This window comes from Epinephelus fuscoguttatus, linkage group LG5 (assembly GCF_011397635.1).
Source record: "Epinephelus fuscoguttatus linkage group LG5, E.fuscoguttatus.final_Chr_v1".
In the NCBI taxonomy this organism is placed as follows: domain Eukaryota; kingdom Metazoa; phylum Chordata; class Actinopteri; order Perciformes; family Serranidae; genus Epinephelus; species Epinephelus fuscoguttatus.
This window is the reverse complement of record NC_064756.1, coordinates 30,422,267-30,439,339: the sequence shown is the minus strand read 5'-3', so window position 1 is coordinate 30,439,339 and position 17,073 is coordinate 30,422,267. Positions and strand designations below refer to the sequence as shown.

Sequence of the window (17,073 nt, the reverse complement as noted above, 5' to 3'; positions counted from 1 at the left end):
GAAATGTCAGTATGCCCATGACCTTCAGCTACCGTGTTTTTGCAGCACGCTCTTTGTTTCTTTTTTTTTTATGCCACAATTTAATTAACATTTTCTACTTTTCCTTTCGGAAAGGAAATAAAACATTGCCCTTGAGTTCTGTTCAAGTTTAATCAGCGTTTTGTGTGAGTGGGCGAGGTGCAAGTGTGTGTGCGAGGGAGGGAGGGAGTCCGCAGGAGCAAGAGACACAGAGAAAGAGAGGGGACATGATTGAGTATGTGAGTGAGTGAGTGAGTGAGTGACAATGGTTTTCTGTTGAATGAATTATGTGGTCCTGTGAGGTGTGGGAGCATCTAATCTGCTCAGCTGTTGTGATGGCAAGATCGACGGCCACCCATATGTCTGTTGAAGTACCTGCTAGCAGAAAGATTAAAAGCACTACTTTTTTTCAACTCTTCATCTAAAGTGGGGATGGTTCTACTGCACATACAAAACTGGCATGTCCTTCAGTTGTCTAGAATAATATATCATCACATATTACAGCCAAATACTCTGGTTTATCAACAGTTAACATTTCATTTCAAGTACCTATAGAAAATGTTAGCAAGATGGGTGTTAGGCAGGTCTAAAAGAAAAGGAGGGAGAGAAGGAAAGAGGACAAGAGGGCCAGGGGGAGGTCATGGCCACACCTGCCGCGGTCTTGGTGTGATTTACTGCCCCGAGCTCTGACAACAGTCTGTAGAGTTCAAGGAAATCTGTAATGAGAAATTCCTGATCCGGAGACCCAGGGCCTTAGTTGAGCTCTGCCTCCTCCCTCTGTCACTCCTACATGCCATCAACACATACATCAGGCACATCAAATCCCTGGGCTTAGTAATGTCCCATACTTGGGCAGTAGCTTCTATCACTAGTCATAGCATGTTGTCTTCTCTTAATTGCAGAATGAACTTCACTTAAAGGTCCAGTGTGTAGGATTTAGAGAATATGGGATATATTGGCACAAATGGAATAAATTAGCATGTTTTCTTTAGTATATAATCACCTGAAAATAAAAACCGTTGTGTCTTTGTTACATTAGAAAGATCCATTTACAGTATATTTGCACAGGGAGCAGGTCCTCTTTTATTGTTTGCTGTTTTGCACCACAATGTTTCTACAGTTGCCCAAAACGGACAAATTAAACACTGGCTCTTGTTAGGGCCATCTGCGTTTTTGTGTTTTCTTGTCCGCTGCCATAGTTTGCAGCCTCTCGCATTGACAGCGTCAGAAAAACACTGATTTTTTTAACCTGATACTGCTTTATTCAGTGTTTTACCGGTTTGAATCGCCTGGAAGAGACCTCTGCAGATAATTCAGCTCTTGATAAAAACCTCCTGAATGTCTGGACCTTAGGTGCTGGGCTAGCAGCCCGTCAGCAACTTGCGGAACAGTGTCTGCGAAATGCTGATTTGTAATGTAAAACTACTTTACTCCATTTTTTGGCTGGTTAAAATCACCAGGTCAGTTTGTTTCGGAGAGGAAGAAGCTTCTGCAGATAATTCAGCTCCTGGTAAAAATCTGAGCTAAATCCCACTAATCTTACACACACTGCTCCTTTAAAACATCCGTAAACAAACATGGATGCTAAACATATTTCAGGCTATATAATAGTGAAACAAAAGGCTTAAATCTAGTTTATAATGTTGCTGTAAATCTTTAAGCGAGAGCATTGGCAGACAGAATACCACACTGCAGCATAGTGAGTCCTTGGCTAGCAGCAGATGCTTTGAATCATCTCTTGGCTTAGTGTGTGATTTACATTATCACTTTTTTGTTATTTATATGATTGCATTTGCCCTGATATAAACATTCCAGAGGACTAAAACAATAAGTGGAATATAATTGAAATGGATGTGCAACATTTGGCCTGTGGTAGATAATGTATCGGGTTTGTCTGTCTTTCATGACCCAAAGCGAGGGGTGACAACAACACAGCACAAGTGTATTACTTGGAAGCACTTCCTTTTGTCAGATGTAGCTGCTGGAGTGAAAATAGGGGTGGAGACGAGGGTGTGATAATGTGTTGAAAGGTTACTGAGGTAGACTTGGTAATTAGCCCCTGCAGGTCTGACATCATTAATCCATACCTTCTAATTAATGTGGGTTCTGTGATGCCAGGGGGACTCCACATTATTCAACTCTAAATATATAAACTGCCTGCGTGTTGGAGTGCTAACTCTCTCTGAGATCACCTCTGACATACCCACTATTTCATTGAAGGAAGCCACAGGCTTTTTTTTTTTGGCACATTGTAACAAATGAATTTGCTCATGTAAATGGAAGTCACCACCATTAGTATTCAGCAAAAGTGAAATTAGAACCTACTGTAAATCATCTTTTCTGATAATTTGATGTTAAAATTTAGATGCTACTCTCCGCTCTGTGTACACCTCACACGAGTAACATGAGGTCTTTTCAGTCACGTTTGAAACTCACCTTTCATTGTGCCCCTCGCTTCACATAATGAAGTATTTATCTGAACCACACTGAGTCAATAGGCAAGAGTCTCACCGCTAAACTGCACCACAGAGTCTAGAGTAGTGTATAAAAATAAGGCTACCCAGGCAGTAACTGGAAACTGCTTAGTATCCCTCTGCCACATCAATGAAACTAGAAAACACTACTCAGCTGTTCTCTCCCTGCTTCCTGGAAATACAGGATATGGTCATTGTTCTGTGGTGCAATTACAAGACCTGCAGAGAAAATAGTCTACTTTATGATAGAGACCCACATCCACCCCCAGTGCATTTTATGATCAATGCTGTCACTCTGTTTATTTTACAGTTGGGTGCCTTATGTGAACACTGATTTTCATCTGAACCTCAGAATGGTATGGATAATGTCTTCACATTATTGTCTCTGTCTCGCAGTGCTCACAGACAGGCCGCCACCCATCATTCGCCAAGGCCCATCCAATCAGACCCTTGGGGTGGACAGTGTGGCACTGCTGAAGTGCCAGGCGTCAGGAGACCCCATCCCCTCCATCAGCTGGCTGAAGGATGGGGTCAGTCTGCTGGGAAAGGACGCCCGTATGTCCCTGCAGGAGTTGGGCAGTCTGCAGATCATAAACGTCAAGGTAAAGGACTTCGTTAGTCTTATTGGTGTAAAGAAGGAGTAATCAATATGTGCTGCTGTGCCGATATTATATTACAACTAGTCCATACCCATTGGTAGCTTTGTCACTTTCTACCTATGCCAATCCTCAATGCCTATGTGCAGTTTCACATAGCTTGACCATGTCAGTGAGCAGAAAAACGTGGGACAGACAGAATGACTGACTGACAGAATGACACACTGACAGTTTCCATGATTATGTACAGCATACCATACCATGACTTAGTCAGACCAAAAATAAGGAGAAAAAAAAACATTGGGCCACAGGGGGAGCCACAGCGATCGGTCGCATTTTAGCCATTTTTAAGCATTTTTCTGTTGTTATAACGCCACCCAGTTGCCAATTAGAGTTACATTTCTCCAGTCACCTTGAGGCGTCCTGTTCTACATATCTACCAAGTTTAGTAAAAATCGATGTGACAGTTAGGCCTAGATAAGAAATTAGCTCTCTAGCACCCCCATTTTGTTTGATGGGGTCAATAATGGAGGGGTCCCCTCAGATTATGTGTGGTCATATGCCTACAAAATTGCGTGGTGATCGGTGAAACCCTTGAGATGTTATACACCTTTATGTGATGAGCCACGCCCTCTGCAATATTCATTGCCTTATAGAAGCTCAGTTTTAGTAAGTTTTCCAACTTTTGCCAAGAAGGAACTTTAGATATTGGTCCCTAGATTATGTTCACCAAGTTTCATGCAAACTCAAACTTCCTAGGAAGAGATCAATTTGAAGTGTTTTTCAAAAAATTCAAAATGGCGGAAACTCTGTATAACCTGAAGTATGGGTTCTTGAAGCAGATTTGTTCCTCATGAGGAGAGGCATCTCTGTGCAAAGTTTCATGTCTCTACGACATACGGGGCATGAGATATGCCCATTCAAAGTTTGTCATTTCAGTCGGTTGCTGTAGCGCCCCCCTTTGGCCAATTGATGTAATATCGCTTCATTCGCATCCTCTACTACTGTGCCAAATTTCACATGGATTGACCAAGTCAGTGAGGAGAAAAACATGGAACAGACACACCCACACACAGACAGAGTTTTCGTCATTATATAGTAAGATTATATAGTAAGATAGTGTTGTCTATAACTAGAGTTTAAAGGTCCAGTGTGTAGGATTGAGAGGGATGAATTGGCAGAAATTAAATATAATATAAGTATATTTTCTTTATTGTATAATTGCCTGAAAATAAATGGTCATATTTTCATTACCTTAGAATGAGCCTTTTATTGACATATGGAGTGGGTCTCTCTCTACGGAGATCCCCATGTTGCACCACCATGTTTCTAGTACCCCAGAATAGACAAACCAAATGCTGCCTCTAGCTAGGGCCATTAAATTACGTCACACACTATAGTTAGCAGTTTTTCCACAACCAATATCATTGGAAAAACTTTTAAATCACTGGGTACATTTGTTTTGGAGAGGAAGTAATCATGGTAAAAACCACCTAAACGTCTAGATCTTACTTAAAAAGTAGAGCACACATTTGCTGCTGTTGGATTAGTGGACTGTCTGCTACAAGCTGAACAGTGTCACAGAAACACTGATCTGTATGTTTTTTCTGGTTTTAATCACCTGGTCCCTTTGTTTTTGGAATCAAAGTGTTCTCTACAGATAATTCAGGTCTTGGTAAAGCCCTCCTGAACAATGAACTCTAAAGGACCCCTAAATAGGAGTTCATGCTTGGCACATGGAAGAAGTTTCAGCTGGTTGTAATCTGCAGTCTTCACCTAAATGCACCTAATTCCTACGCACTGCTCCTTTAACTGTAATTGTCTGTCATAAACTCCCTTACTGCGCCACACTTTGTCACCATTCTATTTCCTTAAAGGTGTCACTGGTCTTTGTTAAGTATCTTAATTAAATATGTTGATGCAGTTATTTGCATTTGCATAGTCACACTCGAAACACTACAGGATATATTTTGTAGAATTCAGTAGCATCCCGAATATCCTTAACCATTAATTGTCTTATCGTAGTAATGACCATGACATTAATACTAGGCATGTATCAAGAGGTTGTTTTCACCTCCTGTTTCAAAAACCAATGCAAGACAACATATTGTTATTTTCAGAGGATTGGAATTATGCACTGGCTCGCCCTCAGATATTACACATTTAGGAAGTGTTTTTAAAAAGAGGTTAAAGAAATGCCTGATGGCACAGAACACCCAGCCCCTCTCAGATAGGACATGTTTTGTTACATAATATCTGATTATATGATCATTAATGAGGAACTCTCCTGGTCTTTCTATTTTCTGAGTCACTGCATATACTGCTTTTAGTAGTCCTGCTATTTCTTTTGAGCTGTATCAAATGTGTTACTGACAATTAAGATATAGTGAGAATGGTTATTGGTTTGGGGTTTTTTGTAGTTTTCCTGTTTTCTTCATTTTTTTCTGTTTCTTTTGCCTCAGATTTTTAATTATACATTTTTTTAACATTATGATGTAATGTTTACTTGTGTGGTCCCCAGGAAGAGTAGTTGCTACCCTGGTGGTGGCTAATGGGTATCCAAATAAATAAATAAGTAGACAGGCATAACTTTGAGGAGCAAGGTACCATAATGCCTTAAAGAGATGAATAGGCGGAATTGATTTTTTTTTTTTTTCTAATTGTTTGATTGTATCACTTAGTGGCTCAGCAGCTCCGGGCTCAGCTGTGCAGGGTTGGATGGACTCCAGCTGTAGCATAGAAACATGTATGCACTTACAGATATACACACACACGTGTACACACGTACACGTTCAGAGTAGATTAAATTTAAAAGGCTCACGTCTTCCTTTCCCCACTCGGAGGCCTCAGTGGAATATCTATTACGCTTGACAAAGCTGCCGACCACTGACATGTTATTTAATAAATGGAAGGAAGGCACAGGGACAAAAACCAACAAACATCCAAAGTTCCCTAAGAGGGATGGAGAGACAAGCCAGCTGTCATCAGTCCAGGGGGTTCCAGCAGCCCACCCTAAATTAATTAGCCTGGCTTTGTTGTGGTCGGCAGGACAGTGGGGAAATAAGGAGGGGGAGTGGGCAAGTGATGGAAGGGTGGTGAGTAGAAAATGGAATTCATTAGGAAATTAGCGTCAGCACTTTAAGGCACTCACAAATGACACACAATTTGGCCAGCTCAGGGCTTGCTCATGAAGTCGCCCCATCACTTTTCATCGTTTCAGCGATAGGAGGGTAACATGCATTCGGTTATTGCTGCTGCTCTCAGGATGTGTGAAATGAAATGGCAATAAAGCTGTTATTAGTGGTGTTTTAAGGGTTGTAAGTGTGTGTGTTTATTGTTATTCATATATACATGTGTATTCTACTCTATACCAGCTTTCAGACTCTGGGATCTACACATGTGTGGCTACCAGCTCAAGCGGTGAAACATCGTGGAGTGCTTTCTTGGAGGTCAAAGGTACAAGATGGCATAATGATTCCACGTGTTTTATTAACAGAAACATTGTCAGCAGTTTTCACCAGAGAGAGCATTTTTTTCCTGATTCCTTCTCTCCATTCAGAATCAGGTGGAGTGATGGTCATGAAGAACCATGATGAGAATGAACTTCCAGGCCCTCCATCTAAACCTCAGGTCACTGATGTCACCAAGAACAGTGTGTCTTTGTCCTGGCAGCCTGGGATGGCTGGAGCATCTCCTGTCTCCTCTTATGTCATTGAAGCGTTCAGGTTTGTTTAATTTGTAACTCTGAATTGTCACACACTATTTAAAGGGATAGTTCGTGTATTTTTAACTGAAGCTGCACAAGGTACTTACCCGTAATCAGTGTAATATCTTCAGTAGAGGCAGTAAGCGTGCTTGTTGTTTGGAGAAGCAGACAGGGGCACCAACATGGAAGCTAAGCAATACACAGCTGTGGATGGGGCTTAGCAGCAAAAAGTAACATTTAACAAACAGCTGACCTGCAGCATAATACAGTGGTTGAGAACATGTAGTGCCAATGGCAAGGGCTTATTGATGGCAAGATAAAGCTGTGAAAATATGTTCAACATAGCATTCACTTGGACTGATACTGATTTTTTTTCAGGTAGGCCTTTTTGTGAAAGGACACTAGAAAATAATGTTAAGCCACCTTATTCTTTCCTGCATTGCAGTCAGTCAGTGAGCAACAGCTGGCAAACCGTAGCAGATCATGTCAAAACCACCCAGTTTACCGTCAGAGGTCTCCGTCCCAACACCATCTACCTGTTCATGGTCCGAGCAGTCAACAGCCAGGGCCTGAGTGATCCGAGCCCCATGTCTGATCCTGTCAGGACACAAGGTACTTTACATAAGATTCATACAAAAGGAATATGTTTTATGTACAGTGTTTATTTTATACATGTGTAGTTATTTCAGAACCTGTCATAATCACGTTCACTGGTGGTATGTAGTTTCCTGTTTTTTTTGCTGAGTATGTCTGTTTCTACTGATATGGGAAGGTCACTGTGCCTTCAAAGTGTGATACTTATCAGCCCCTCTCAGCAATCTGCAGTGAATAGCTACACTGAAACACTGCAGAACTTTCCAGAGGTCAAATTCTCCATCTCGGCCCAGCTCATTAAGGCTACACTTTAGCAATTATGTAAAATAAGCATGTCTGCTTTTGGAAGGCCTAACTGAGTTAGTGCTATCCCTGCTATGTTAATGATCATAACAGGACAAAATGACTGCCTCCAAACCCAAAGAAGATTTGATTATGGTACCGGACAGACCACAGTCTCCAGATTAAACTGATATGATAAGTCCCCAGCAAAAAAACAAAAAAGCAACCTTTGGCCAAGCTCTGTCAAATGCAAGCCAAGAGTGTGTTTAAAAAAAAAAAAGCAGAGTCAATTTGAATTGCAGCACATCTCTCTCATGCTGAGGTGAAGGTCTTGAGATGATATATAGACATGTTTATTGATGATGGCATGCATTGATGACAAATTGATTTTTCAGTTCTTTTTAACTGTGTTTGGCCTGTCTTGCTCTATTAGTTTGGCGTGTGATTCATGATCATGCTGGGTCGTCTGAATGAAGCTTTTTTTTTTAAATATAATTTCCTCTTGCAAGTTTTTTTGCTTCCCTTCAGTAAATAACTCAAAATGTGGCTCGCGTTAACCGCATTCAGTATCTCATACACTGGGGTCTTTTATTGCTTGTAACTTGAAACATGTGCATGTGCAAAATGGGGAATGAGCTGGAAAATAGTGTCATGGTGTCCATTCATCTCCCATCCAATATGTCTCGGGTTGCACATTCAGAGTTCATTTGTTGATGTGGTTGTTCAGTCAGGCCCCAGTAAGTGCAGACAAGTCACACATCTAAAGACCTTTGCCAGCCCAAGTCTCCTTTCTTTTCTCTGAACAAGGCAGGAGCCTTAATACAAAACGGAATGAGGTCATTTTAATGCAGATGAAGTTGCTCCTTTTCAAATGAAGTCATGATCACCAAGTGTACGCTTCTTTGTTAAAACCGACTGGTCTATTCAGTCATTCTTTCACCAAGTCACTTCTGATGATGATGAAGCAAGATTTATTGTGAGGAACTGAGTGAACTCTGATGTGGTTGAGACTTTATTTTGTGCCCTCTCAGTCTTTTTTTCTAATTGTTTCTTCCTTGCTCTCTGCAGATATAAGTCCTCCAGCTCAGGGTGTCGACCACAGGCACGTACAGAAGGAGCTTGGTGAGGTCATAGTTCGGTTGCACAACCCAGTTGTCCTGAGTCCCACAACCATTCAGGTCACATGGACGGTGAGTGCAGCTTGTCTTTTTGCATATAGAATCCCAATAGATTTCACTTATGCCACACTTCCATTAATTATTTTTATAGTTTCACCTTGAGTCTTTGCAGTGAAAGAACTTAGATGTATAAAATCACGGGTGTAGATTTTGGGTGGGGGTGCAGGGGACCCCTTGCCCCCCAAGTACAAACATGAAAGAAGCAGAGGACTTTCACTGTGACAAAATTAAAGACATTTAGGCACAAATTGGTACATAAAAATTCACCAGAATGCAGAAAATGAAGTGTTTGATGTTTGTGTTTTATATATGTCTCCTCCAATGTTGTCACAAAATCTACAGAGCACCAGCACTTAGAGATAAATTAAATTATTTAATGTGGGCGTGCCGACGGTAGCTTTGTAGCTTAAACTTGTCTGTTTCAGTTCTTATTGTCCACACTGAATAAGTACATTTATCTGTGATTGCCAGTGGTGTTTGTTTTGCAATCCTTCCCACAGCCATGCACCAAAGATTTTTGGTGCTGTGCACGCTGTTATTTGTCATCACGAAACCTACGCCCATGTATAAAATAGTGTGGTTTTCTTATCTCTCTGCATTCTTTTTACATCTTTGATTTTGCAAAACTGAGTCATAAAGTCAAGATAGTTTCAATCAAAGATCCTTCTTTGAAGCCAAAAAGGTGCAGCTCGAGGCTACCATTTGTTTTATGTCAGGAAATTTCCGACCAGTTGTTCTTTAAGACTGCAGCTTTGAAATACTGTAATTGGTGACTTTAAAGTAACTGAACATCAAATGGCTGAAAAATTGTTTCTCTTAACCACACTGTACATGAAAAGAGATGTCAGAGACATCTGGTTGTTCATCAATCTTCCGTATGTCTTCAGCTGCTTCCCTCTCCAAACAAAGACTTTGCGCGGATAAAATTAGATTGAAATTAATGTCCGCTTTCCTGTTTTCCTACTGTCATGAGATGATACATTAATCTTCTTTTACTTATACAAGCCAGCAATACAAATACGCACCTGCTCTTCCAGCGTACATATGCATATATCGTGGTGTTTGTCTCACAACAATAATCACATTATGCGCCAACATTAGGCACTTTTATTAAAATGGTTTAAAACAAATGCTACAGGCTCAGCTAAAACATTTTTTTTATTTATTTGAATGGTAGTGAGATCAAAAGGGCTATTTATATTATTCAAAGCTTAGCTGTTTACACAATATATGGGCTTGTTTATTTTGATCATGTTGCTATGAATCTTTTAGGTGCAGGTATTTACAGTACACGCCTATCATTCAATGGCGTGGGGCGCCTGTTTCCATTTTCAAATGAACCACATTAGCAGTTTTCCTGATGACATGTTTATTGACCCCTGTAATAAGTCTCACCCCGAGTCTTTCTAGCTAATTTAATGCTAAAGCACTGCTTTATGATTGTAATGTACAATCAACGCGAAACATGGCTACCTAATCAATCAGGGGCCCTTTCAGTAAACAGAGGGGCCACTCTCAGAGAGCTTTTATATTCCCAAATCATTCCATTAATAAAAGTCACACACCAAGCAGGGGATCCATTTTGCTGATTTACTCCGGCTACACTTGCGAAAAAACAGCTGCTTAATATCCCACTTGAAAGCCCTGCTCACTTCTTCTACTGTTAACAAGCCATTACAATGAGTTATGCGCCTGCACCTCCTCTGCATAAATTCAGCATTTTCTGTCTCGCTAAATGGGTCCAAGTTTAAGGGAGGGGTCCTTTGTGGGTTGCAGGAGGCTATCACACTTTCAGTCTCTCCGTCTTTTCTATGGGACAGATCTGCTGTTATCACCTCTGCTGTGTATTCCCCTTGTGTCCCCAGGGTGTCTGTATTTGTTGCTGCACGATATTCTCATACTCACAGCCTATTTTAGATGGGGTGGGAGCTGCTTTCCAATGTCACTAGTTAGTATTTATAACACATATGAGACATGCATGTGTCCTTTAAGGTGGCATTACAGAAAGTCTTTTTAATAGAGGAGGGAACACTTTGGGCTGGGAGCTGGGTGTATGAGGTAATGTCACGGTGTTAATTGAGCTAAGTGTGTCATAGCAGGCAATAAGAGGCCCGATAAACGAGTACCACCCTCTAAAGTGTCATGAATGCAATTCTGTGAGGAAGAAATACATTGCAGAAAAAAAATGCTTTTTATATTATCTAGTGGCTGGCCCAAGATAGCATCTACCAATCTCCTCTGCACAGTTCATTCTGCACTGAAATACAGCAGTAATCTTGTCTTTGTTCACTTTCTCAGGTGGATCGTCAGTCTCAGTTCATCCAGGGTTACAGAGTTCTGTACAGGCAGACATCAGGACTGCCTTCACCAGGAACCTGGCAGACCCAAGATGTTAAGGTCCCATCTGAGCGCAGTGTTGTTCTCTCTGCACTGAAAAAGGGCATTGTGTATGAGATCAAGGTCCGTCCTTATTTCAACGAGTTTCAAGGCATGGACAGTGAATCCCGAACGGCACGGACAACTGAGGAAGGTACGGAGACGAACGCGCTGAGTATTTGTAGATTATGTCAGGAGCAATAAAACGCAGCGAGTCAAACTGTTTGAGTCCACACAAATGTGGGATGACGGGTGACACATGACCCCGTAGGCTGCTTTCATGTTGGTTTTTGTTATAATATCAGAGGCGCCGCTGCCCCTCCCTTACATACTGAGAGTTGAGGGTATATGTGTGAGTACATGTGTGCATGCATGCATGTTTGTGCCTGTCTGTCTGACCTTCCTGCTGTGCTTTTTTTTGTTTATGATTGGTGGTGTTAGTGCCAAACTTCTTCTAATCCATCACCCAGCAGCCACAGGCCTGAGCTGTGATTGGACACAGCTCACACTTCCTCCTGTGAAGATGATCTGTCGCCTAAAGCTTGATTCATACAGGCTCTGACAAGGCCACAGAGCAGTGTGGCACAATATCACACACAAACAAACACACACAGGTCTGCGTTTGGATGAATTTAATATTTTGACCTATGCCAAAAAAGAAATGCATCCAACAACACTGCAGCAGCCTTGATTCAACCTTCGAGTCTAATAACTGAAATTACATTATGATCTAAAGTGAAGCACAGACACACAGTACATGCACACAACAGCACAAAGAGACAAATACCGACTCCATATACTGGAGACAAAGCCCATCTTGCCACAACATATTTAGGCCTGCATGTATAGGAGACAGTTCACATCCTGTCCGCGTGACAGGCCCATTTATTTTCTCTTTTCTCAGAGGGACCATATCTCCTGTGGCCAGCCAGTGCACGCAACGCTGTAGTGGAACTGCCGTCACATTACAGCTGTCCCCGGCACACGCTCACACTAACACACACATACAGGGAGAATACATACATGCCAGCACACCACTTGTCCCGAAGGCCTCCAGAACCTGCATGTCCTAGCTATTACCAATGCTGATAACATTCCCTGCCTCTGCTCTATCTGCATCCCTGTCCCTCAGAGAGCTCCACCACTTTCTATTTCTGTCACAACCCTGCTGCTCCGGCTGGTCATAGCTGATACACCGTCAAACACACAGCTCCAGGCTCCTCAGAGACCGTGGGACTACTAAGAAGGGCAGGAAGACAGATAGAGAAGTCTTGGTCAGAGAGTGATTAAAACTTAGGTTGTCCATTAGCTAACACAATTAGAGAATCCCCAGAGCAGGTCCAGGCGGATGCAGAGTTACAGTATGCTCAGCGCTCCAATGCTGTGTCCATCTTTTTGTCTCCCTCCTCCTTTTTCACACATTCTCTCACTCTCCATCTGGACAGTTGATTACCACTGAACGATCATCTAAGGCCCATCTTTTATGTGAAATAATGCTTATTTAGTGAGGGAGGAAATCAGCGATGTTTGGATAAATGCTCATTTGTAGTGGACTAATATTCATCCTCGTTGATGGATGTCTCTGGGGAAGGTCCACAAGTTTCCTTCCACACCACCCACTGCTTTTACATTAGCTGTTGGCGTCTGATATGATATGTTTGTATTCCTTCATGCAGCACAGCACTGTGTGTGTGTGAGAGACAGGGGGTCAAATTCCTGCCTGCAATACATCACTCCGCTAATGGCTCTATTAGGACAGCCTCCAGGGCCTCTGTTGAAAAATGTGTATTGTTTAGCACAAATATGCATGATAATAAGCTGCTAAATCATTCATAACATTAACTTTGAACGACATTGCCTCTGATTGCTGCCCCGCACCATTCCAGCACTCTGTCACCTGGATGTAATGCAGCGTTGGAGAGCCCTAAGCATGATGGTTGATCAGATGCTCTCTGGGTAGATTGTTTCTAATCTGGCCAAGGTGTTGGGTTCATCATTGGACCCATTCATCTTCCCCCATGCCAGGGTCCTCTGGCTCCCTGGGGGCTGGTGCGGCCAATCGCACTGAGGGATGAGCACAGATTTACAGGGTGACACGTGCCATTTTGGATGGAGGCGAGGTGAGGGAGAGGCAGCCCAGGAGTAATTGACCTGTCAGTATTCTGCCGTGGTGCCGCTCCCCTGCCAGCTACTGCGGAAATGAGAAAACATTATTTTTAAAACGTTATTTCCAGTTGGGCCAACTGTTATTTATTTTTCCTCTGTTACCTCTTGTGGGGTCAGAAGATTGGTGCCATCAGAATAACAACAGAGTGAGGTTTATGAAAGCTTGGACTTGTCTTGTTTCTATCCACTCTCTGTCTGCCGGTGGATAGAGCCGATTCATTTAGATGTGCCTCGCTCTGAAGCTTTGCTCTGATCCTTACCTACTGGCTTTAGTTTCATCTGGCTGATCGATGGAATCAGTCAATATGTTTACTGAGACCTTGTTTCCTTCCCCTAAAATGTTTTTTTTTTTCATATTTCCTTCTCGTCTGGGCTTCACCCTATAAGCTCGTTGACCCGCATGCCACCCTTGCTCATCCAGTCTTAGCTTGACTGAGAGCACTTGCCTGACTGTGCCAGGCTGTCATTCCACAAATCAATAGCAGTATTGTCTGTGCAAATCCACCGGGCTGGAGCAGAGGATGAGATATTAAATCATAGTGAAATGTTAAAGATAGGCTATAGCCATGTCAGACCTGCCCTGGTCTTCATGTAAATCCCCCTCTAATGAGACATCTTGACAGCCTTCAGCCACCTGTGCCATCCCCGAAGAATAACATTCCATGGAAAAGTGTGTGTATGTGTGTGTCACTTTTTGTGTGTGTGCACTTGTGCGTACATATTTATGAGCTCCTCTTCAAACACATTCAGATGTACAATATCGCTGTGCATCCCATTATTCTTGTGTTGTCATGATTAAATACTCCTCTGCTGCCTTAGCTGCAGAATAGTGCGTTTCTTTGTTGACCCGCTTATTTTGTGCCTCCTCTTGCAGCTCCCAGTGCACCTCCTCAGCAGGTAACAGTCCTGACTGTGGGGAACCAGAACAGCACTTCCATTAGCATCTCCTGGGACCCCCCTCCACCAGACCACCAGAACGGCATCATCCAAGAGTACAAGGTTTGTCTCAGCGAGTCGGCATGTATTCTCATTTAACTCATACAAAGGCAAATGGAATCAACTGCCTCTCTATTTTTTCCCCTCTGTGCTTTAGATCTGGTGTCTGGGGAATGAGACACGTTTCCATGTAAATAAGACAGTGGATGCAGCCATTCGCTCAGTGGTGGTGGGTGGGCTGCAGGTGGGAGTGGTGTACCGGGTGGAGGTGGCTGCCAGCACAAGTGCAGGAGTTGGAGTCAAAAGCGAACCTCAGTCTATTATCATTGGTAAGATGGAAAGCATTCGCAACTTTTCAACAACCAGTTTAAGTTTTTCCTTATGTCAACATCAGTGTTCACAAAGATTAATGTTGTATTTCTTAGTGGATGATTTCAGCAAAAGAACACATAGTGAGAATGTTTTCATTAAATACGAGAAATTCCCAAATGGATAATATTGCTAAAATACTACTATTTTGATATGTGGCCTGACCACATATGATTTATGTGGAGCTGAGACAGATTGTGCCTGATTTGACCCATAACTGATGGCTTGGCCTGTAGCATGTTCTTATTTCCCCAATGTCACTCACATAATCCATCTCCGAGAGCAGAGCCCAGAGCTTGCAGTTATAATATCTTGTGTGTTTGCGTGTCTGTGGATGTGCGGATGGGTGTGTCCTCGTGTGGTTGCACAGTAATATATAGATGAAGAGAAATTGTGGAGCTTTGCATGCATGCACATACAGTATAACATGTGTGAGGGTGTATTTGTTCCTGTCACTGTGTGGGAACATTTGTTTGTGCCTTATCATGTTCCAAGAAATAGTGTCAAGCAGACTAGTCACGGTGAGCTGCGATCGGAGATCAATACGAACCAGGATCCTCTCCTCTCATTTCACATGGTGTGTTTTACCAGCAATGGAGTGAATTAGGGGCTGAACTAAGCAAATAACTTGCTCACCTGGGGGTTTGTTATAAGCTTTTTGGCTTTGTCTTTTTCAGTCTGTACATTACATTTCACTGCACACCCTGTAGATCCATGTCCTGCTCCCTTGGTCGATATCTTAACTGAAATTCATCAGACCTACTTTCTTTGAACTTAATCCAGCCCTTAACCTGTCATCATGTGTCTGTATGTGTTACTTCTGTTCAGTGAAAACTATTCTCAAGCCTTTCAGTATTACAAGGGCTGTTGTGATAACTTGAACTCACCTTGAAGGAGCAAAAGATGCCAACAGCATCGTTATTTCCTGTTTCTCTCCAGTAGCTGTCCACCCAGCATCACATTAATATTGCCTGTTTATCCCCGTGCCCTCAGGTAAGGAGTTCCGGGACGTGATTATACATGGAAACCGCAACAACAGCATCACAGAACAGATCACCGATGTGGTGAAACAGCCTGCCTTTATCGCTGGTATTGGAGGGGCGTGCTGGGTCATCCTCATGGGCTTCAGCATCTGGCTTTACTGGAGGAGAAAGAAGAGAAAGGGCCTGAGCAACTATGCAGGTTAGACTGATCATAGTGTCGTAGTCACCTATGCACATTTACACTGACATTCTGCTCTTGTGCCTTAGCAAACAAAGGAGAAGTCAGCCATTCAAAAAATAAATTTTCTTCCCTGTCAGAGCAGGAGTATATTCACTGCTACCCAATCATCCTGCAGTCTTAATGTGTACAGTTCTGATGAAACATGTAGAAGAGTTGCTAGCAGGGAAGTTGAGATGGCTACAGTGTTAAAGCTCAACAGGGAGACAGATGTCAGTGTGAATCATTTCCAGGGGGTTACATTTTTTGACAAATCCACCCACACTTTTGGTTAATAGCCCAGGGTGGTCGAGCTGAGTGGGCAGACTGGACTCTCTGCTGGTCACTGATGCTGGAGTTTGTCCAGCTCCTCTCCCACACACTGACCCTGACATCTTACTGAGTGACCTCCAGTCAATACAAGCAGCTACCAAGTCCACATACACTGCCAAGGGTGCAAGATTTAATTAGAGAGCAGAGAATGGTAATGAACTGACACATTAGTGTTGCAAGCAGTGCAACACAGTATTCTAAAAATTGCCTTAATAAATATCAGAAATTCAGAGAAACATATTTATTTAGCCGTTTTTCCGATTTTTATTTAGCAAGTCAAAAAGAGCATTTACATTGGCAGCTACTAGCCTATAAGCTGGTGTGGTTTATTTGCTCTTCATTTCTGTTTGTCACATTTGTGTGTTTGTGTGTTCTCTTTGGTTTGTGCCACCGTCTCTACACCTCTGTGACCTCTGAGCTGGCTGCTTTTCTGGCTGTCGCTCTGCACACTGGGTGACGATGTGGTCTCACTTCCTCTGGCCCTCAGCACCTCTTGGCTCGACCGTGTCCCCAGTGTGCAGATACCCCTAAAGCACAGCTTATCTCTGCAGGCTTTTAACACACAACTTCTCTGTCTTCTTGTTTTGCAGTTCAGTCCTTCACCTTCACCCCTGCAGGTACTGTTCATTTGTCCCGTCTCCTCACCCCACCTCACCTCAATGCAGATCCATCTCCTGCCCGCTTTTAGTATATATGCTTGGATTGTCAGACTTGTGGTCATAGCTAATGCAAATCCAAACTTTATAACTATGAAGGCAATTTAACCAACCAGAGGAGCAAATTTACAAGTCAAAGAAATCTAGATTTGCCATCAGCCAAGACCAAAGCCCTGCAAACTGAAGCCT

The 17,073-nt window shown here is 42.6% G+C and overlaps 1 protein-coding gene across 9 annotated transcripts in view; it reads left to right on the top strand.

Moving 5' to 3' along the window:
• The window catches only part of robo2 (roundabout, axon guidance receptor, homolog 2 (Drosophila)), a 364,614-nt gene that overhangs the window by 310,355 nt on the left and 37,186 nt on the right, over nt 1–17,073 (top strand). For 5 of the 9 annotated variants that reach the window (XM_049575686.1, XM_049575689.1, XM_049575684.1 and 2 more), the window contains 10 exons: nt 2,889–3,094; nt 6,463–6,544; nt 6,648–6,813; nt 7,240–7,406; nt 8,739–8,860; nt 11,147–11,378; nt 14,265–14,389; nt 14,484–14,655; nt 15,689–15,877; nt 16,819–16,845. In XM_049575686.1, the coding sequence (XP_049431643.1) occupies nt 2,889–3,094; nt 6,463–6,544; nt 6,648–6,813; nt 7,240–7,406; nt 8,739–8,860; nt 11,147–11,378; nt 14,265–14,389; nt 14,484–14,655; nt 15,689–15,877; nt 16,819–16,845 (1,488 nt within the window). The remainder of the gene's footprint in view (nt 1–2,888; nt 3,095–6,462; nt 6,545–6,647; nt 6,814–7,239; nt 7,407–8,738; nt 8,861–11,146; nt 11,379–14,264; nt 14,390–14,483; nt 14,656–15,688; nt 15,878–16,818; nt 16,846–17,073) is intronic. The other 4 variants (XM_049575692.1, XM_049575687.1, XM_049575690.1 and 1 more) reach the window with 1 other exon arrangement.